General features: G+C 45.0%; 2 protein-coding genes across 2 annotated transcripts; one reads left to right on the top strand and one right to left on the bottom strand.

Annotated features, from left to right (window-relative positions):
- The first annotated feature begins 846 nt into the window (after window positions 1-846).
- stmn2b (stathmin 2b) lies at window positions 847-10,532 on the top strand. Its single transcript, XM_020090899.2, has 5 exons — window positions 847-1,031; window positions 7,181-7,276; window positions 7,378-7,550; window positions 8,149-8,340; window positions 8,633-10,532. Exons 1-5 carry the CDS (start codon window positions 1,013-1,015, stop codon window positions 8,690-8,692), a joined length of 540 nt encoding a protein of 179 aa, XP_019946458.1. The 5' UTR covers window positions 847-1,012; the 3' UTR covers window positions 8,693-10,532.
- An 834-nt stretch (window positions 10,533-11,366) lies between these two features.
- hey1 (hes-related family bHLH transcription factor with YRPW motif 1) lies at window positions 11,367-14,163 on the bottom strand. Its single transcript, XM_020090970.2, has 5 exons — window positions 13,962-14,163; window positions 13,759-13,834; window positions 13,541-13,624; window positions 13,334-13,415; window positions 11,367-13,044 (listed from the first exon to the last, which is right to left on the bottom strand). Exons 1-5 carry the CDS (start codon window positions 14,045-14,047, stop codon window positions 12,383-12,385), a joined length of 990 nt encoding a protein of 329 aa, XP_019946529.2. The 5' UTR covers window positions 14,048-14,163; the 3' UTR covers window positions 11,367-12,382.
- Between the last annotated feature and the right edge of the window lie 8,795 nt (window positions 14,164-22,958).

The raw sequence follows: 22,958 nt of genomic DNA, 5'->3' as shown, positions 1-22,958 counted from the left end.
GTGATTAGGAGAGGCGCGTCAGGGGAGTGTGATACCCAGTAAGATCTAAGAGGCACATAAACGCTCATTACTGAGTCAGTGTCAAGCCAATCAGGTCACATATACTGTGACTTCCTTCCAGGGATTTCAAAATAAAGCAAGCTTGATGCAAACTAATGATCCGGTGTGTTCTATGGGAATACTTAATGCGTGGGACTACTGCAATGAACTGTTTACATGTAACAGTCAACACCCATATCTCTCAAATTCCTGCCTTGCTTCATAGGCCTGGCACCCAGTTATATTATGGAGCTGCCATGTCTTATCTCCAAGCCGTAATCAAACCAACACTTACAGGTAGTTCAAAAGTCAACTGGTAACTAAGACTTTTACCAACTTATCTCATCCATCCATCCAGTAATTAATCTATCCATCAATCCATCCATCCATCTACTCATCCATTCATTCATCCAGCCATCCAGTCATTCATTCATCCATCCATCCATCCATCCATCCAGACATCCATCCACCCATTCATTCATCCAGCCATCCAGTGTTCCAGTCATTCATCCATCCATCCATCCATCCATCCATCCATCCAGACATCCATCCACCCATTCATTCATCCAGCCATCCAGTGTTCCAGTCATTCATCCATCCATCCATCCATCCATCCACCCATCCCTTATCTAAACCGTTTATCATTTTAAGGTTTGGATCTGGAGCCAATCCCAACTTTCTTTTTTTTGCACCTTTTCTTTGCTATGGACTTCAGTGGATTTATTCTCCCTGAACCTGTGAAAGTCCAGGCTTTTATTCTGAAGGCTCAGTCTGCACACTTCCTGCCGGGTTCTAGTTATTTCCCTGCGACTTGACGCAGCTCACTCCAGACCACCAGGACGCACCAGCAGCCCCCGTCTCTGCTGACTCAGTGCCTTACCAGCAGTCCCTCCACCCCGAGACAACAGCATCCAGCTACCGACGCACACTCCTCCGGTCGACGCACCCCGGCATCACCACCGTATTTGCAGAAATGGCTAAGACCGCAATCGGTGAGTTTTGAACACTTGATATCTTGTGATTTTTAAGGTTGTGGCTTCGCAGGTTTGAGGATGCTGAGGCTGTGGCGACACCCATGGCACAAAAGGATGCTGAGGGCTGGTGAGAGGGAGCGGCCGAATTCATCTGCAAGTCACTTCTAATGATTAAAACAATACGTTTTATTCAGAAGCAGCATTTTAATATTCTCGTCATTACAAAAATGAGAGTTTATTTATATGCTTCTATAAATATGGCACAGATGCTGATGCGTAAGAGCGAGTTTAGGATGCAGTTTGTCATATCTGTGACGCATATGGATCAATCCAGAATCAAACAGATCAAATCAGTGAATCAGCATCAGCACCACAGAGGAGGAGGTTTTCCATCACATACGCAGCAGCGTTTGTTCGATGCCTGCCGCACCTGCCCCTCACCGCCTGACTCAGAGCCGCGCAGCATAATGCAGCGACCCCACCCAACATCCCCGGTCCCCTTCAGCGCCAGCTCCTGCAGCCACGCAGCCAGTCAGCTCTCCATCCACTCAGGGTGTGAAATATCTCACCGTGACAAATCCCCTCATCAAAAACTGGGCCATCCAGTATGAGGCTCTTCTGCAAAGCTCGTTCAACTCCACATTTTGTTTTTTGTTTTTTTGTGGGTGACCGCCAAACGCACGAATCAGAGAGAGAGAGAGAGAGAGAGAGAGAGAGAGAGAGAGAGAGAGAGAGAGAGAGAGAGAGAGAGAGAGAGAGAGAGAGAATAGAGAGAGCATCCCTATCCAGATTTTTTTTTTTGCAGTCGAGGGAAGAATTTAGCTCAATGTCGTCTCAGGAATATCACTCTCCAATCCTGCAGGCTGTAAATGTGGCCTATATTTTCAATAACTGCATTATTTCTATTATTAGGCCAGATTTCTGGATTTATTCGAAGGATTAATAAAATCAGAATGCACGCTATGGCAGGTGGGCGGCCTTGTATGTGTCAGCCTGATCATTTCCATATCAAGCCTTGGTATATTTTGCTTTCTTCCTTTATGCATCATCTCAGACTCGATGAAAAAGAAGCCTCAGCATTAAGGGAATTCTTTTTGTTTTCAAGTTGAGTGTACAGGCTGAGAAATGCAGTGTGTGTGTGTGTGAGTGTGTGTGTGTAGACAGTCTAGGGGCTGGTCTGTTTGTTTTATAGTTGACTAGGCACTTGATGGATGGAGGGGCATGCAGACAGACAGCGGCGAGGATCCTGCACGGTGTCTGCGCTGAGGGACACCGGCAACTAAACCCTTGCTGTTAAGAGTCAATGCCCTCTCCTCCTCCTCTTTCTCTTTCTCTGTCTCTTCTCCTCCTCCTCCTCCTCCTCCTCTCTCCTCTATGATCTGAGCTGTGGACAGGCAGAATGGACTCAGGGAGTAAACCGTCATCATGCCAGTCAGCACTCGGCAGGTCATCGAGTTCATTAAGACTCTTATTTTATTTTACGGACGCCTGGGCTAAATAAACATTAACTAATGAAATGTGAATTTGTGGCTTTTTCCACTGCTCAGAGGAGAGACAGTAATAAATTGATGTCTGAGGCCTCCATTGCCCAGAACCTCTCCCGTGTGCATTAAGGCCTCTACAGCACTTCTCCTGATCTGTATCATGCAGTCTTGTCGTATCCAATTAGGTGTGGTCATTCAGCCGGTGCCCTAAGATCAATTCCTTTGTGCACAGAAACACAAGACGACAATAGGCATCTGCTCACGTTCAATTCCGCCTATATTCCTCATCTCTATCGCCAGCCTCATTATGGGCTGTGTGCGCAGAGCTCAAAAGTCCCATAATTCATCCCGATTTATCGCCCAGTCCCATCGATCAATGCGCCACACCCACCAGTTACTGGTTCGGATGACTGTTGCTCTTTAAGATAGGTGACATCAGTCTGGCAGAGAAGTTATTCTCTGAGCATATCAGGGTGTGATCATTGCTTCTGGTACTCAACATCTGGATAAGGTCATTTTAGCATCTGGTGAATTTTAATATTTTTTGACACAAATCTGCGTCATGCTGCAGTTTTTCAAGCGAAGAGTGATTCTTACAGCGCAGAATTTGATCCTTTTCTTGATCTTATAATAAACTAAATATTTTTGTAATATTTGAGACTTTTCAAAACATCACACTGAGCTTTAGAAAACTGTTTGAGTATTGATATTTTAGATATTTTAGAAACCATATAAAATAATCGAAAGATCATATTCAGTTGCAGCCCTCAGCTCCTTGGGGGGGATAGAGGCTACTGTCTGGCGAAAACTCAAGCCCACCACTTGTGAATCACAGAATGAACCAGCCCCCGCTCATCTGGGTGCCATAACGTTTTGCTTTAATGGCCAATTTTGCTCCAGTAATACCTTCATAATTTTGTGATTATATTGCTGCCAGGTGGCCCTGCAGTAAAGGGCCTGTATGCACCGAAACACAGCCAAGCCCATGCTGCTGTGAAGCCATAGATCCCCGAAGGGCAGTAAAGGCTGTGATACACAGGCTCTTATTTTGTGGCGTTGACCTTAACGGACTGTTTGCTCATAGCCTGTCATTCGTTTTTCACACCAGAGTGGCATGTTTCACCATTTCGTGTTTCAATTCTTCCAAGACAAAGGCAGGAAGAGGAGAACAACATCAAGAAACGGACCAAAAGGAGGTGTGGTGGTTTGTGCTAATGCAGAGTTGGAGCTCCCAGGAGATACAGAGTGTGTGGGTGAAAAATATAGACACAGAATAAGGGAGAGAGGATGAGATTGAGAGGGAGACATACTTCAGAAACAGATGAAACGGAGGCTTGGGGGATGCAGAAGGTGCCGCGGAAGAGGGATGCTTGCGGCGGAGGAGGTACAGTAGATACTAATGATCTGCGCTGATGGATTGAAGGAGGAAGTGCAGTTTGCTGGTAGTGCGTCTGTGGTGGACAGGAGGAGCAGCTCTCTGACAGCCAGGCTGCAGATCTGACTGGTTGAAACCAGCCTGCAGGAGAAGAGTGGAGTGGAAGCATTAAAGAGGCATCCAATATTATTTCGTCTCATCTCGTATTCACATATTGAAAAAAGCTGCGGACCCAGCATGCCTAAAAGTGAATATATCCTGCTGTAGAATGGCAAAAGCTGTCATCCGGGATCATTCATCATTTTTTATGAGTCTGATCCACAGAGAATGGGTTTATTACTACAGCGGTTACAGAAGAAACAGATATTTCGTCCCTGGAGTAATAAAATTGTAATTTGATACTTTTGCACAGAGGAGAATTTGATATTTTTTTGATTATGGATATAAAAGCAATATCTCAGAGGTTCTGAGTTAAAGTGCTGCAGCTCAGTTTAGAATCACAGCGATGGCTTATCTTCCAAGACAACAAAGAAATGAATGATTTGACTTGGATATGTTAAAAAACAAGCTTCCAGTATAAACTAAACAAATAAACGTAGTGGCACAGCAATTCAATTTATTGATTATTTGTCGTTCAACAGAAAATTGATCTGCACAGTGATTTATCAGAGCCTCAGATGTGAGGATTTGCTGCCTTTTTCTGCTTTACATCACTGTAAATAGACTTTTTTTTATTTTACACTATTAGTTGGACAAAATAAAACATTCAGTAACATCCTTTGATTTTTAATTATTTTATATTTTATAGACCCAATTATTAATTGATTAATTTAATTAAAAGACACATTAAATAAGATCTGAATTATAATGATGCCAAAGTGTCCCACAGGTTGGACAGATTATTTTCAGGAGATAATCAATCACAAAAAACTAGAAGAAACCTAAACCTCTGCCAAGGCCCAGCAGTCCCCTTGTGAAACCACATTTAAATTCACTAGATCCAGATTTTCATTTGGAGCTGCACCAAATCTCACAAATCAGCCCCCTGAATATGGCTTATTTCCTTCATCGAGAGCCATGAATTATTCTCAGAGAACTGAATGAAAATATGGGCGAAACAATCTATTTCACAATCTTAACAAAAGTGAAAAACTATTCCTCGATATGCACCAACATTAAATCTTCCCTGACAAATTTTGGTGGTCATCTGTTTGACGGTTGTTGCATAATCTTGCTAATTTACAGACAAAATAAATAAATAATTGAAGATGATAACATAATATAATAACTACAGCCCTTAATTAGAAATCTATATGTACTTTTACATAATCACTTAGCAGAGAAAAGGCTTGAAACCATAGCTTGTCAACCACTGAACAACAATCTGTGCTGATCTGCTCCATAAGCACTTAACCCAAATTACCTGCACCACTGACTTGTTTCAGTCTTGAGCTGTCAAGCGAGGTTGTGCGTGGGAGAAAATGGCTGCTCGAGTCTTGACATGTACACGGTACCTAATAAGCGTGTGACAACCCTCCAGAAGCTCTGTTCTCCCTGTTGTCAGCAGAAATGGTGCGGTCTGCTAATTACAAATTAAAGTGCCATCCACCTGAGCTGGCTGCCTCCATTAGGCTGGAAGCAGCTTTCCTGGGGGCTGCTGATGGCGGCTGCAGGTCCCAGGGGGAGCTGCCGTCGTCCCTTGTTCTTACATCCCCCGTCTGTGATTTCTGTTCATATCAGAGAGGTGTGAGCATGATGATCAGCCCCACCCAAATAGCACAGCCTTTCCTTTCTCTTTCTCCATCCTCCACCAGCCACTCGATCCTCAGATCTTTCATCTGAGAATTTCTTTTATTTTGTGTTTCTCTACCTTCATCTCCACTTCTTAATTACCCTCTCACTCCTTTTTTTCCCTACTATTCCTCAGTATTGTTTCATCCCAGTCATGCCCTCACCCTCTCCTCATCCTCCTAAGGGTATAGAGGTTAACAAGGCCATCAGAGAGTAGTGAGAGCTACATCTGAGAGTTGATCACATTACTGTGGCGTCTGACTGTCTGCAGGGCAGAAAGTGAGACACTCAGAGGAGAAGAAGAAGAAGTAGAGGGGAGAGTGAGCAGGGAACAGGAGAAAGAAAAAGGATTTGGATTAATCACACTGTACACTGAGCCCCACTGTGGAGATGCTCTTTTACAGTAAATCTCATTTTTTTGTCTTTGCTACTGTGCGCCGGCAAATCGTGAATCAATGGCATTTCAGCGCTGCAGGCCTTGTGCTGTGGGTGATGGATTGTGCCGTACCGTCAAGTTGGTATGAAAATCTGCACCGTGATGCAGTGCACCCTGACGAAGCAGCGCAGCTAGATTTGCAAAAGCAGAACATTTCACAAGCTGCAGTGTGTTGCAGATATTTTTGCCGTTCTCCCTGCGGGGACTTGAAGCTCACATTATGAAGTAGGTGACAAAGGCACATGAAAAAAAATCAAGGTTACGCAAGGGTGGTTGTCATTTCTGCTTTTTTTCCACCTGCTCTTTGGAGCACTTCTCTGAAGCAGATTGCCATATGCAGCCAGTTGGATTTGATGCCAGCTTTTCTCCAGTGTGACCATAAACCAGAGTGGACAGTCAAATCGCTGTGTTGTGCTGATAAGCTAAACTCTCAGCTACCAGCCTCTCTCCATAATCCACAGAAGAGGAAGATAAGGAACAGCATTGAATATTATCCCAACATCAAAACCTCAATCCTGGTGACTTTACTTTTTAAATTACCTGAAAAGCATAAACTAATCCCTGGTGGGTGTGTTTTTAAGGGCTCAATCAGAGAATGGCTGCAAGGCAATAGGGCGTTGGTCTGGGTACGTTAATAAATAATAGAGTAAAATGAAATGCATAGCTAATGATGTGTGGAGAATCCTGTGGGGACGACAGCGTCTTGGCTGCTGGGGGAAATTAGGCCAAGAAAGGACACATCAATCCTGCTGTGGTGAAAACAAAAGGCCCTAAAAAATCTCCAGAAAACCCACAGCAGTGCGGCTCCACCACACTTCCTTTGATGAGGGTTTTTCTTTTCGGAGGGTGTGATGAATAATTATTCGTCTAAAAATCTTGATCAAGGACCCCCTGTGGAGGCAGAAGTGGGTTAATGATGTTTCATTATTTTTGTGTGTTAGTGGGTTAATGATGATTCCTTCTGTTTGTATGCTGGTGGGTTAATGATGGTTCATGTTTGTGCATGTCGAGCACTAGTTTACATGCAACTGCAAATGAACAACAAACTCTAACACAGTCATGTTTCCATTGCCTCCCTCAGCTTACAAAGAGAAGATGAAGGAGATCTCAGTTCTCTCACTTATCTGCTCTTGTCTGTATCCGGAGACCCGCAAAAACATCATGGGCGACTTCGAAGGTACGTGGGAATCAGACAGAACTTTCACTGTTCATCTTCTGTGTGAAACAAACTAACTGTGGGGTTCTTCGTTTGCTTCTCATTGACGTTCTCACAAGCAGACATGGACATCAAACCCATTAACAAGCGAGCCTCAGGCCAGGCCTTTGAGGTCATCCTGAAGCCGCCCTCCCCCGTGTCCGATGTCACCCACTGCATCACCAGCCCCCCGAAGAGGGACATTTCCCTGGAGGACATCCAGAAGAAGCTGGAGGCAGCTGAGGACCGGAGGAGAGTAAGGATGTTTCCAATCATTATCACTGCCACCCAGCTGCCACAAATCACTTTGCTCTTAAGCCAAAAGCCACAAAAAACTGCAGTAAAGCTTTTTGTAAAGCCACAAAATGAAACCACTTCAACAAAAGCAGAACTTCAACCTTAACACAATCTTACAACTTGACTTCCCTCGACACTTAATGTCTGCTTGTTTTAGTCAATTGTGCGTCACATTGACTAGTGCAGCTGCCAAAATGCCATGAAAAATCTAATCCGACCCTGGCTAATTCCTGCAACGCATTGATTCGAAGATCAATACAGTCAGTCCACCAGCTGACAAATCCAGAAACCCACCAACAAATCAATCAACTAATCAATAACACAGTTTGACAGATTGTTTTAACACCAGATGTGGTGTGATTTACAAAGTACATGCCATAAGAAGATGAAGGGGGCAAATAAAGAAAGTCTGTTTTAAGGTGTTGATCCACCTCTCTCTGATTTTTTTTAAAAGTTAAAAGAATGCTGTTTATAAAATTCATTCAGTCCCTTACCCATTATTTCTGCTGCCTGTCTCTCCCCTTCCTCCTCTTCCTCCTCCTCTTCCTCTACTGCAGTCCCAGGAGGCGCAGGTACTCCAGGCCCTGGCTGAGAAACGGGAGCACGAGCGCGACGTGCTGCTCAAGGCCATGGAGGAGAACAACAACTTCAGCCGCATGGCCGAGGAGAAGCTCCAGCTGAAGATGGAGCAGATCGAGGAGAACCGGATGGCTTACCTGGCCGCCATAATGGAGCGCCTGCAGGAGAAGGTGAGGGGCCGGAGTTTAGAATTCATACTGACGTTATAAGAACCATCTCCCTGAGACACCAAAAATATAGTCTCAGATATATTTTTTTGACAAAGACAAAGATGCATTTCTGTGTCCGGAGGGAGGGAGAGAGGAGGAAGAGGAGAAAATAGCCTCGGGGAGGAGGACAGACAGGAATAGGAAAAAGGAGAAAGTCGTCACAGCAAAGGTCAAAGGAGAGAAGTGGTGCAGTGAGCAAGCAAATAAAATCATGACGTCCTCAACGTGTGTGTATGTGTGTGTTTTCCTGCAGGAGAAGCACGCTCAGGAGGTGCGCAGGAACAAGGAGTTGAGAGAAGAGTTGACAGCATGAGAAGCCCCAACAGGTCCTACGTCCCCACCTCAGAAACAACCCCCCTCTATCACCACCCCCGACCCCTGAGGAACACCCCCACCCCACCCTTCCACCAGCTTATCCCACATTTCCCCCCCACACTTCTCCAACCTCCCTCCCCCCCTGCCCCCGCCCTGCCATACTACGTCATTCTACTACGAAACTACAACAGCCTGAGACACCACCCCGAGGTAGTGGGAGGTTCGAACGGTGTTGGGGGTGGAATACAAAACAAAAAAAATCAAAGATGATTTTAAAAATAAGGAAAATTAATGTCTCCCACCCACTCTTCCCAAAAAAAGAATGTTTTTGCTCCGTTTCAAACGAGAAGAAAAGAAAAAAATCTAATTGACAAGTGACAGTGGGTATTGGTTTTTGTAAATACTTCTTTTTTTGTTATATACAGTATGAGACAAGCAGCAAAAGTATTGATTGCAGTGTGCCATTTTTATATATAAGTTTCCTCTCCTTGCATATATATAGATGTAATGATTTGTTCATTTCCATGGGTTTTTATTTAGTTTGTTCATTTCAGCCTGAGAATCTTTCTGTTTTTTTGAGGTTTCTCTCGTGTGGTAACAGGCTTAGATGTTTGTTGTGAGTTTGACAGCTAGCTGATGTGTCGCTGCGACTGGCTGCGTCCTCACAAGGCCCGCACCCTGGCTCCGTTCCCCTCGTCCCTTCAAGTGGGCGCACTCACTCATTTGACCCCTCAGATCTGGAAGTGAAGAAAAAAAATTGGATCCGAGCTCGGTCGGCGTGATTTTCCATTCAGCTTACGCCAGTGTTTCCAATTAGCGTGGGGGAAGTTGGCAGAGGGAAACAGAGGCAGTTTGCTGTTCTGTTGGGGGGGCACAGGCCGTCGCTGCACATCCACTCCTGTGAGGTAGATGGTGACTGTGCCACAGGAGTAACACTATAGCATTTAATGAGCCCATCCTCATCCTCCCCTCCCTCCATCTGCAGCCTCTCCATCTCTCCACACGTAACCATACTGTAGAAGCACTCACTCACACGCTCTCCACATGGGCAGGTGTTTATCCAATCACAGCACAGAGCTCGGGAGGAGCTCGCAAAAATCTGTCCATCCGGAAACTGGAAATCTCAAACAACATCCGTGACCGATGGCGGGCCTCTTGTATGTGTCACAAACTCCAGTCACATTTCAATCACTGTAATATACAACACAACTGAGGTTCAAGTGCAAAAAAACCAACAAAACATCACCTGAGATCAGACTTGTTACTGTGAATCTTACACTGGAGAAAATACAAAGGAGTTACACCTCTCTCCATCTCATATAGAGGCTAGAGTAGTGTTCAACGTCATCAGCACTTACTGGAATCATTGCACTTCACTCCAAGACACCGTAAATGCCACCGAAAGGTCGGCACGAGAACTATATTTAAGCCATAACAAGGTACCACTGCAACAATGATCCATGAACACAGTATTTCCATCTGTTAAGGTGTATATGAGTGTATTAAAGTATCAGAGTAGTTTGTAACCGGGGGTGTTGAAGCCTGAGGTTGAACCCTGTCGGTCACATACACACGGAGTAGGCCCATAGGTGTGTGTGAGTGTGTGTGTGAGTGTGTGTACTTCAGAAAGGGCGGGTAGATGGCCGAACGTTTGATCTGTTGAAGTGTAAACCGACACGGTCACAGTGTGTAACAACTATTCACCACAGACAGTGACTATATCCTACCTGCCTCTCTCTATCTCTCTCTCCTCCGTCCATTTGTGTGTTTCCCCCTCTCCACATATATCTTTGTGAGCAAGCAGTGGTTAATAAAGATTTGGGGTTCAGTGAATGAAACTGTCTCAAAGAGTGATTTTTTCACGTATTGTTACCATTTCATTTTCACCACATACATAATAAATATTCATCCATCCATTATCAATACTGCTAAATCTGCAAAAAGGTCAGTAATGGTTAGTGTGTGTGTGTGTGTGTGTGTGTGTGTGTGTGTGTGTTTGACTAGCTCCAATGTTGTTGAAGGACCACTTGTGACCAGTAGATGGAGACAAACGACAACTTGTCCTCACCAACAGCGTCATTGATCTTGTGGTTTTGGCTGCAGTGGCTCTTACATCACTACCTGGCCCTGCATCATCCTCGGGGGTGGGAGGGGTGATTTGGCGAGTGAGTGAGTGAGCGTTTGGTCGAGCAGAAGAAGAAACAGAGACTTGGAGCTGAGAACAGAAGGTGCAGCTGGTGCGGGGCCGAAGCCGTGGCAGAGAGACAAAACTGTTCTCCGCACACTTCCTCTCTTTTCTCCGTCCCTCTTTCTCTCACTTCCCTCCATCCCCTCCTCTGTGCACAATCCCTCCATCCTCTCATTCTCCATCCTCTTCAAACCTTCCCTCCCTCTCTCTTTCCTCCTCCTCTTAGTTCCCACGGAACACATGGGGCCAGCCAGGCTGCTATTGTCCAGGATATCCCCTCCTTGTTAATGGCTTCCTGTGCACACACTGAGGGCTACTGACAGAAACAAGCCTCCTCATCTGATACAGGCATCTCACACACACACAAACACACACACAAACACACGTACGCACAACTACAAACACATACATGCACTCACAAATACACTCATACCCACACAGTCTTGAATACACAGACACATAAACACACTGGTGAAGTCACAGGTGATGTATCAGAACTCTTTTATTACAGGTAAGTTGTCATCGCACCACCAACAACTTTGAAAATCTTTTTTTGTCAGTGCTCACTCGTGTTTTGTACAACCGTAAAATATACAATCTCATAGTGAAGTTTATCAGGAGACACATTAAACTTTCAGGGGGAAACGAGAGGCTACGATTTCTAAATGTCTCTAAAGACAATAATGACAAAGAAAACTGAAGTGTAAAGCTGTGATCCCTCTCCCTCTCTGTAAATACTGATTGACGATGCTGCAAATACAAGCGACGAGGTGATATTAATCACCCAAACATCATTTACATGTGAAAAAAACTGGTAAAACATATGTGAAGCTTTGATTGTTGAGGAGAGAATTTACTGTAGAGAGGAACCATAAGTTGAGGAAGTGAGCCCAAACAATGGAGCACCAGCCGAAGATCAGAGCTCGAGGGGTAAATCATGGTCACGTTTATTTCAACCAAGCTGGTAGCAAACTTCTGTTCCCAGTATTTAGTCAAACAAACACCTGGTTTCGGTTATTCCACCCCATAAAATGTTGTAAAAAGGGGGGGACTCTGAGAGCACCTCAGGCCCTCCTCTCACACCAGCCTCTCTGTGTAACCAGGGCATCAGCACTGGCTGTTTCAGCTCAGGGGGGGAAACAAAGGGGAGGGGGACGGTTTCACCCAGGAACTTGATGGACGGCAACTGCTTGACCATCTGGAAAAGCCATTCCTGATTGGCTGACAGCGGTGGGTGTAACTTCTAAAGGGGTGGGCAGGAACACAGATCAATCAACACAATAAATCACTCCTGTTGCTTTTTAGCCGTGGTCGCCCTTCTCACTGCTTTTTCTTCTACACAATGCATTAGCAAGAAAATAAACATCCTATCGCTATGTGTGTCCTCTGTGGGATCATAGAAAAAATAGTACTTTCTTAGCAGGGAAGAGGAAAAGTCTTGTCCTTGAAAGTCCAGCTCTGCTGTAGAGTCTCTAGATTGTGTCGAGGGGTTCACTTCAGTCAGAACGCTCCTATCTCCATACCCCAGGGTCTGTAGGGTTTCCCCACACTGGATGTTGGAGCTGGGGGGCTGATGGTGGCGGGGGAGATGAGGGGGAAGGCGCTGAAGGGGAAGGGGAACGCTGAGAGGGAGGAGAGGAGTGGAGGGGAGAGCTTTGACGCTGATGAGGGGACCAGGGCCGGGTGCAGGACGGTGGTAGGGGTGGCAGTCGTGGGGGGGACCCTGATGGGGCCTTGATCTGAGTGTGGGGTGGCGCTAGTGCTGCGTCTGCCTGGGATGTGAGTCTCTGCAACTGACGAGGAGGACGCCGGCGAAGAGGAGGTGGACGAGGTGGATGTAGACGACGGAGGAGTCTGCGGGCTGCTGGTGGCGCTGCGGGGTAAAGGTGCCAGAGGTGCGCCCTGTTGGTGCTGCAGGAGGAGGGAATGGGCGATGTGGGCCGGAGGGGATCCGAAGGCAGAGCCCCACGCCAGGTGGCTCAGGCCAGAGTGAGCTTCCCTCTGGCTGGCGTAGTTGTTCAGGTGGGAGACCAGACGGATCCGCAGAGGGTCCGTGCTGTCCAGGCCTTCGATTATGCTCAGGTAGCGAGCCGTCTCCGCCAGGCACTCCCTGAAACCCAGACCCCTGTAGTCCATCGCCAGGGCATGGGCGTCAAAGTAGCCTGAGGGGGCGAGCGAGAGGAGAAAGGATTAGTTTAAAAAGTCAGCTCATCAGCACACAACAAAACAAGTTAGTCCAGAATTGAGGGCGTTCTGACATGAATCACTGTGCCCCGGGCTTAAGGACAAATATGGAAAATCAAATAATCTGTCTGAGCAAAATGTATAATCTAATTAATTTGTTCACGTAAACATGTATTTTATTTATAAATGTCCAGTTTAATAAGTTTTTTAAAGTGTGAATGTGGTGTAAGAGGTGTTTTTCTGTAACAATACATCAAGCCAACGAACCTTTGCCTCCGGCTGCATGAAGCATCTTCAGGTGGTCAACAGTCATCTGCAGGATCTCTGCTTTCTCCAGTTTGGCTGAGCCCTTCAGTGAGGGGGAGAAGAAGAAGTTACATACAAATAAACCGAAAGAGCAAAAGTGTTTTCATAATGTCATACTTTAAAAGTGAGCTCTGTATAAGTGACGTTAGAGCTGTGGAGGTTAAATACCTGTTTCTCAAAGGCGCTGGGGACGAGCCTGCGGAGCTCACTGAGGCTGTTGTTGATCCGGTCTCGACGCCGTTTCTCGATAATCTGATCAGAAACAAAACACACATTCATTTAGCTTCGTTGTTTGCAGAGCGTTTGTGCATGTGATGATATCTGCGGGCTCCAAACACTGAGTCAACAAGTGACACACTTTAAAAAAACAAACGAGATCCACTTACTCCTCGACGCCTTTTCCTCGCCTGCACCTGAGTGGATGTGGTTGGAGACATGGAGCCAAGAGGAGAGCTCATGTTCCTTAAGAGGAGAAGAAATAAACAGGAAGTCAGAGGATTCCTGACTTTGTGGGATCAAACATGAACCTTCGTGAATCATGAGGAATAAGAGAAAAATGAGTTCAGGGGCCATAAAAAACAAAACTTACCCATTCTCGTCTGCGCTCTCCTTCTCCACCTCTATGGTCTCATCCAGTTCACTGTCCGAGGAGCTGAAGTCGTGGTTCCTCTTCATCTTGACTCTTCCTCAATAGTCCCTCAGTACAAGTCCTGTATTGTGCAGTGTTGTGTTGTGTGTGTGAGTCCAGGTTCGCTCGCAGTGTCTCGGTTTGTAGCGCAGCCGCTTTCCCACGGTGTCATTTCAACGCTGCTGGCCGCCAGCAGGGGGCGGGGACGACGGCCGCACCAGCCAATCACACGCCGGTCCGGCGTTTGACTGACAGCGCAGTTGGGCCCGAGCACGTCCCCTTTAGGCCCGAGACTGAGAGGAGGGGGTGAAAAGTAAAGACCCCTCACTCTGAGGGTGTTTCTGGAAACTAAGTACACTTCCATAACCTTGATGGTTAAAGTCTCAAGGTTCTGTGTGTAAGATTTGTGTGAAGGGATCTGTTGGTGGTAAATGAATATAAAACAATCCTAGTTATGTTTTCACAAGTGTTTTTCATCAAAATTATACAAATTGTTGTTTTCTTTACCCTAGAATGGGCCTTTTGTGTTTAAAATACTTGAATACAGAAAATGTCATGCAGCCTGTGTGACAACGGACTCGGATATGTGCGCTCTTCTCTGGAGCCACGTGCATGCTCACATGCACACACTGCACACGAGCTCTTGCCCAAGGGTTCAAGGGGTTTGTAACAGCAGAGCTGCTTTCAGTGGCAGATATTTAGGTTGACTGAGGTTTGAAGAAACTTTACTTCAATCGTATTGGATTTGGCTGCAACACGTTTTACCCATGAAACACCAGAAGTGATTTGAGGACTCAAACACTTGACCCGCCCCTCCATCGTCATAGTGGTGATGAGTAGATGATGAGTGAATTTTAATTTTTCGGTGAACAATCCCTTTTACATCAGAGTGGCTGATCTTTCCGAGCAGAGGGGATCTTTGGAGAGACTTTGACAGCGGTCCAATGGACATTCGGTCCGTGCCTGCCCACCCCCCCCTCTCCTCCTTCGTCCTCCTCCTCCCCCCCTCCTCCCTCGTGCATGTCCCGGTGGTGATGAGGAGTGGCTGGCCGGCTGTCAGCACGCGCTGGCCGTGGGAAAGTTCCCCAACCGACGCTGATAACCAATCAGAGGCCGGCGGCCGTCTCCGGCGCTGGAATGAATGGAGCAATTGGTCGGGGCGACGGGCGGTCTGCGAGCGAGCGTGTGAACCTGTAATCCAATCCCGACTCAGGCAGAGACAGGGAGAGCTGCCGCAGCCGGAGGAAGCCGACGGGTCTAATCTTACCCCACAGAGAGACCTCATGCACGGCCACGACTTCAAGGAGTTCGTGCAGGGCGCGCCCAACAAAAGAGCACAATAATGATGCGCGCCTCCACATCAGCACCATATACACCACCACTGGCTCCTGTTGTGGTCTCACACACACACACACACACACACACACACGCGCGCGCACACTCCAAATAATGTGACAGAGCTGCTGGTGTGTGTTTGTACACACTGAGGGCTCGTGTTTCTGCAGCTGAGGGGCTCCTGCAGGGACCCAGCTGAGTCATGTCAAAACTGCACACTGCACTTTAATACAATACCATTACACCAGATGAGCTGAGGGCCGATAAAACAATACCACAATATAACTGTCATCATAATAAAAGCCTCATTTCAAGCGATGTCTTGATTATGCATTAAGCACAGTGAAGGGGAATAAGATATAGCTGATCAACCTCAGATTTGCTCTTTATATAAAACCCAAACAAAAGTAATAATTATGTCACATTTATCATGGTGATCATCTATTATATATATTTAACCACTTGATATCTTGTTTGGCCATATGGTCCAGGCCGGGATAAACTATTACATAACTTCAACAGATTGTCCAACTGTGCCAGTTACCACACAGTAGTGGAAGTACAACCACAAGTACAAATTTGATGTACTTGTTTTTCAGTATCTCTATTTTATTTGACTTTTTACATCCCTGCAGGCAGATGTTGTACCTTTACTCCATTATTTCTATTTCTCAGCTTGTTTTTGATACCAGATACTTTTGTGATTATGTCATAATGATATAATTGATCAGTAAAGCACTGGTATTAGATAACGTGGTGCAAGACTGCAGTAATAATATAATATGTTATCTAACAGCAGCAGTAATGATATAATGAAAATAATAATAACTTACTTATATAATGACAAAACACTGGCAGTTTTATTTCGTAAATAATTCCTCTGTAGCATATTTTTACTGAAGTAGAAATTAGAATGTAGGACTTTCACTTGCAATTAAAGCTGTTTGTGTTTGTAATTTCTAAGTTCAACAATCTATTGACACTCAGATTCTCATATGAAAATGTGAAGAAAGAATTCAATTACAATTTTGATTGATGAACATGATTTATAAATAAAATAAAAATAAATCTAAAACAACTTTATTTGCAATTTCAAAGACATTTGCTTGTTGGCATTGTTTTCATTGTTTGTAATGCACATTGAAACCAGTTGGTACTGGCAGCGCGATGACATTTTGTCCAAAACTGTCTGAAAGGAAAAATGATGTTTCAAAATGTCACTGAAGGTCATTTTTTACAATAAGCAATGCATCATGGGAAACTCCAGGCAACAAACCTCAAAGGCAATGAATGAGGCGAGAGAATTTGCACTTTGAGGAGGCATGAAACCCTGATTCATCTGACATGAAAACAGTGTTGCAATATAAAAACGTCCCTGTTGCCAACTTTTATCTTGCGCTAATAAAGATTTACAGTAAATTGTGGATCAGTCAGTGGTAAAACAAACACAGAGGCATGCACGCACACACACAGTAACACGGTGATACTTATCAGTGGGAGCCAAGAGCAACCACAGGCGTAACAGTCATCACAGAGAGAGAGAGAGAGAGAGAGAGAGAGAGAGAGAGAGAGGAGGGTTCATATGAATGAGAGGAAGCACTTAGGGCTGTTTTCATCTTATTGTTGTTGTACAAGGCTGTGCTTAAAGCAGGACAGACACACAGATGCACTCACACATTCAACCAAATGCCTATATATGATTTGTGTGTGTGTGTGTGTGTGTGTGTGTGTGTGTGTGTGTGTGTGTGTGTGTGTGTGTGTGTGTGTGTGTGTGGGTGTTTGTGTTGGAGAGTGGGAGTGTGTGGGAGCTGCGTTCACACACACACGTCTGAGTTCATGCAACCTGAGGCCTTTGTCACAATAAACACAGGTGTGCATCTACATGAGTTTCTGGCTCAGTGTGAGTGTGTGTGTGTGTTTGTGTGTGTGTGTGTGTGTGTGTTACTAGGGGGAGTGGGAGGGGAGGTGGGGGGGTGAGCTCCCTTGTTGTATTTCAAGTTCACCCAGAGTTCCCACGCTGTTATTTTCTGCCCCGGCTGTCTTTGTTCTACCGGTCTCATCACATGTTGTGATTAGTAGGGCCTTTCAGGGGCCGCCCTTTGAAGGTGAGGGCCCGCAACACAACATTATCAAATCCCCACCTCCTCCTCCAGCACCTCCCCCTCTCCCATCTCCAACTGCAAATCAGGCAACCAAACTGATTGGTGCCAAAGCAATCAGAGTCTCAGTGACAGTTCACCTCCATTGCTCTTATGTTCCCTCTTCAATCAATACCTAACGGTAAAACTGAACTCAAAGGTAATGTTGCCTCCTCAAAGCCTCTCTTCAGCTGCCAAATCTCATCAAACACTGTAAATTGATACACGTAACTTAGGGTCAGTTCTAAACAGAGAGATAAATACATTTATTTAAATTTAAAACATTAAATTATCTTGAACTTTTTGCCAGAAAATGATATGTTTCCACATCCTCTGCCCTCTCTTGCTGTATACAAAAAACGTTTTGAATTTCAGTTTATTTATGAGCCACGACTATGTTTCTGCAGTAACATGTCATCAGTGCAGACATAAATTAAGTCTAGTCCGTCTCACCAAATGTAAATGGTTGGAGTTATGCAATGTGTGCACATTCAGGCTTTGAGGTTGTTTTAAAGGGATATTTCACCAATAAATTCCCCTCACTGCTCTGCACTCACTGTCTATATATTTTTGCATTGAGTGTAATACTTCTCCTGTGCATATTTACACAATGGTCCTCATGTCATCGTGTGTTTAGTTGTATTAGTTTGTTTGGATTTGATTTCCTGCAGCGAGCTGATGTGGAACCACTTGACTTCAGTAAGTGTAAATGAAGCTGGGTTGTGGTGCTGACAGACTGACACTGATGAATGATGTTGATATCACGTTCAGGAACTCTTAGTTTGTCTTTAACCAAACACAGTCATGCCAAACTGTTAACTAAATAATAAATACTGAAATGTTCCTGGTGGTTTCTGCCTTAAAATGCCCTTAACTGTCAACTGGCTTCAAACGAGATTATAAAAGTTAAAACAAATAATTGTTTAGTTTTTTGTTCAGGTTTTGGGTTGTTTGTGTTTGTTTTAAATTGTGCAGAAAATATAAATCATTAAAGTATGCGAGTGACTGGAAATAATCCTTTCACACGTGTTGATTCATTTTCATCTGTTGGTTTTAATTTAAGTTTCTTTAAATTTAGCAAAAACACAAATGTAAAAATGTAAAAAATGTAGCAGTCATTTTAGAAAGACTGGAGAAATGTGAACAGGTCAATATTTAGAAAAACTGCAACCGAAATAGACAGTGATCTTTCTATCACAAGTCAGTGCTCCATCAAAAATAATTCTGAAACTGTGAACAGTTAAATTGCATAATGTTGCTTTAAACTATCATTCATCTAATCCTAAACTGGCAATGTAATCACTGGCTGGATGTTTGGAGCAAACTGTTTTTGTCCAGATCCATGTCAAAATTGAATGGGTTCTTTTTTAGGCCCATGTTCCGCCCTTCTACTGATTTTAATGGAAATCTGTTCTGCAGTTATTGTGTGATACTCGTGACAAACAAACAAATAAACAAACAAATGGACAGGGGGTGAAAACACAACCTCTCTGGCAAAGGTAACAGCCTGATCCGAGAGCAAATACAAAGCTTCAAGCTCCCACATCGGACGTGAACTAGAAGCATGCTGTGTTGTGATTGGCTTCCTGCACAGTAAAGTTGAGTAACAATAAGCAAAACACATTTTTGTGTGGAGACATGTTTCTGTGGAACATGCTTATCTTTGGCTTTGCTAAACCAAGCCTTGCAGTTTTTGAAGGTGTGAGTCATGTTGAGACACAGAGAGCTGCGGCGTCTGCAGGTTCGCCACAGACAGATGTTCGTCCGTTCAAAACAATGCGTCGAGCTGCTCTCTGGTGAAACCCTGCGGAGGGCGAGCCTTGTTATTGTTTATAAATAGAGCTGTGTGGAGCTCTGAGGAAGGCTAACTTTGTTTCCCCTGACAGGCAGAGGAAGTGACGGCTAAATATGCACCAGACGTGTGTGACACCCGACCATTGTGCCTGAGAGAGAGAGAGAGAGAGAGGGGAAGATACCAGTATTGTCCTTCACAAGGGTGGGGACGTGGTTTCATTGTTCATTGATTCCCTTGTCTATTGGCGTCAGTTACTGGGGTCCTCTCCTCCACCCCTCACGACTTGTATTCTTGTCCTCTAGACTGTGTGTGTGTGTGTGTGTGTGTGTGTGTGTGTGTGTGTGCGTGTGTGTGTGTGTGCGTGCGTCAGTGTGCTGAGGAAGTGAAGGATGTGTCAAAGTTGACCCACTGACACTCATCTCTGTTTGGTCTCCCCATGGGAAGTGTTCGAGGGCCTCCCCTCTCTGTCCCTCTATCACTCACAGAAACACAAGCAGCTCTCAGACGTGCACTGAGCTCCGTACATTTTCCTGATATCATCTAGAGGGGCAGTGTGCAAGAACGCAAATCAGCTGCTCCATTTTCTGGAACTTCTCCTGCCAGGCCTCTAGTACAATGTCCAGAAAATGTCAGAGTGAGCCCATGTGAGAATATAAGTGGGGAAATGTCTTATACAAAAAAAAGGTGATTGTGATGCTGACAAAGATGTCAACTTGGAAAAACAAGAAGATTCCAGAGCTTTTGGCTGTAAACAAAAACACGCAATCTCCACGGCATGTCCTGTCTCCTGCATGTTCTACCCCAGGCGCCCCTCCTCGCCTGAATTTTCCTGTTGTGAACACGTCAGACTGGGACAATCTCCTGCTGAAATCTTTATATGGGAGAGTCAAACTCCAGAACCAATTTTTAAAGGAGTTCAAGTCCATCATGAGGAGCAAATTAACTTTTTGTTTTTTGTGGGCGCATGACAGATTCATGTATATGTATGTTTAATGTATTTATATGGATGGATGGAGGGATAAAGGGCTGATAGATGGACGAACAGACGCATGGATGGTCAGTCGAGATAGATAGATAGATCTCAGACAGAAGAGCTGATGTACATGTGCTGCAAAGATCATGTCTGGGTTTTCTTCTTTTCGTCTACAGGAAACTCAGATGACCTGAACACACTCCCCCTTCATCTGCACTCTGATCTTCTGAATGCTCCTCTAATCCCCTGTCTGGTAAACTTGATATCAATATTTCAACAGGTGGATGAGTGGCTGAACGCAGCCTGTGACTCCCATGTGTTCCATTCAGTCAAGTACCTTCTGGTGAATACTCACAGGAAGTCATCATCAGCGCCGTCTGACTTTAATCTGGAGGTAAAGTGGGAGGGGGAGCAGGTTTTTTTGGGTGGGGGGTGTTCGGGTGTGACTCATGCCTGCAGTCGGTGAAACTCCTGGTGGGTGGCCACCCTGTGGAGTGAGTGTGAGAGAAAGTCATGGAGAACAAAGGCTGTTATTTAACTTTCATCTCAGCTTGAGGTAATTATTTGGTCGGAGTTTGACCCAATCACACTTTGAAAGTGACCCAGTGGCCTTGGTTAAACAGTGAGTTTTGCACTGTTTTGACATTTCGTATGATGAAGAGCATACAGGACCAGAGTGGCAGCTGAGATTAGAGAAAGGAAAACCTGCCGCCATGTGACAGAAGTCACGAGTAGCACGAGAAGTTCATGGTTTATGCCCAGAGACTGAGTCAGGAGCCTTTGATATGGCTGTGATCTCTCAGCATGACATGGAGGTATGTCGAAATATGAGATGGAAAACAACATTGGTTTCACAAATTTGTCAAATGTGCACGCACGCACACACACACACACACACACACACACACACACACACACACACACACACACACACTCCCAATGCACACAAACTTCTAATCACTCATCTTTACTCACTAATTCGATAACAAGCCTAAACAGTTGAAACATGTTTTAGCGTTTGACATCTGGCCTCAAGAGAAAAAAGAAAGCGAGAGAACAAAATGAGGCTCCCGTCAGTTTCTGTGGAGTCTTGGGAGAGAGCAGCCCCCCTCTCCCGCCGCAGTGAGGGGTTGCTGGTCCTCTGACCCCGGTAATGATGGCGGGTCAGGAGTCAGGTTGTGTGAAGGAACCGTCTACGTCTGCGGAGCGCGTGAGGAGTGCCTGGGAACCAGAGCTGGTTGTGTGATCCTGTGAAATTGATCTCTGCAGAGGGGACCAGTGGTGTGTGTTTATGTGTGTGGCGGTTGTCTGTGTGTAGGAGTGGAGCGACCGCGACAGGAGACACACCGGAAATGGTAGATCCCAGTGGTCAGGCCCGACGTGCCGTGACCAGGGTGCCCTGTCTGCCTGTCTGTCTGCAGCGGGGATGATGGTGTAGGGAAAAGATCCAGCTGAGACGACTTTACCCTCCACTATCAACTGAGAAAGAAAGAAAAGCATATGTAAACCCCAGATTAACATTTCTCATACTCTAAATAGCTAAACGCAGCACAAATTTAGCTCTCGTACTTCAATGGCGACTTTTTTTCCTTTTTCTTTTTAAGAGCAAAAATTGTGTTTGACAACCAAACAATTGAAGCAGATGTGTCTGGTTTGTAAAAGCAACTTTCAGCATCTGTAGCTCGGAGGGTCATATGTTTTTATTTAGCCTTTCCAAAACCAAAAACACAAATATAAAATTTGTGAGAAACTGATTTGCTCATCGGCCGTAACCTAACATGTTGGCACAATTTGCAATTTAGTCAAGAATAGTTTATAATTTAAGAATCATGGATGCTATTCAAGTTAAGAGAAAATGTTTTGTAGTTTATGATCTCCTCCAAGGACGTTATGGTTTCATCTGCATTTGTTTTTGTGTTTGTTTGCAGGAGCTCCAGAACAGTGAGAACAGAACATTATTTTCTACTTTTACTGGGGTAATTTAAAGTTGTGTGTGTCTGTGTGGTTATACAGTCCACGTACACATCCACTGTATGTAGTAATGCGTATTGTCGTCTTCATGTTGTAAAAATGTAATTGTTTTGCCTCTATAAGTTAATTTAAAGAAATTTAAAATGAATAAAAACAGGGAAGACTGTACGTTTAAGAGAACAAGAAGCACATGGAAAGAGGTTGTGTGTGTGTGTGTGTGTGTGTGTGTGTATGTGCCTGAGACAGACCCCCCCCAGTGAAGGCCTGGCCGCTCTTTCATCTCCAGCATCTGCTATTCTTCTTAAATCTCTCTCTCCCTCTCCCTCTCTCTCGCTCTCCCTCTCTCTGCGGCCGCTGTCTGTCTGCTGCTCGACCACTTCAGTCATATCTGCAGGCTCGTTATGGCAGCTACAGAACCAATCCCTCCTTGTGCTTATTCAATCACAGAGGGATCTCGGGAGCTTTCTCGTCTGTCTCTTCCCTCCTCGAGGCTTTGTGCAGACATTTTCGAAACAATCAGATGAATTACAGTCGTTGGGACGTTGTGATGTCTGATCCCTCCGCTGTGCATGGGGCCTGCGTGGAAATGCGGCACACCCCGTTCAGAAATTCTTTGAGGTCTGCTACAAAAAAATCATAAAGAATCCAGTCAGTATATACAAAAGTAAAGACTTGAAGAACACATACGTGCTGTATTGTGATGTGAAGGATAGTGATGGTAACGTCAGGTTTCCAATCATAAAGAC

This window comes from Paralichthys olivaceus, chromosome 20, assembly GCF_024713975.1.
Source record: "Paralichthys olivaceus isolate ysfri-2021 chromosome 20, ASM2471397v2, whole genome shotgun sequence".
NCBI lineage: Eukaryota > Metazoa > Chordata > Actinopteri > Pleuronectiformes > Paralichthyidae > Paralichthys > Paralichthys olivaceus.
This window is presented reverse-complemented; position numbering and strand designations above follow the sequence as displayed.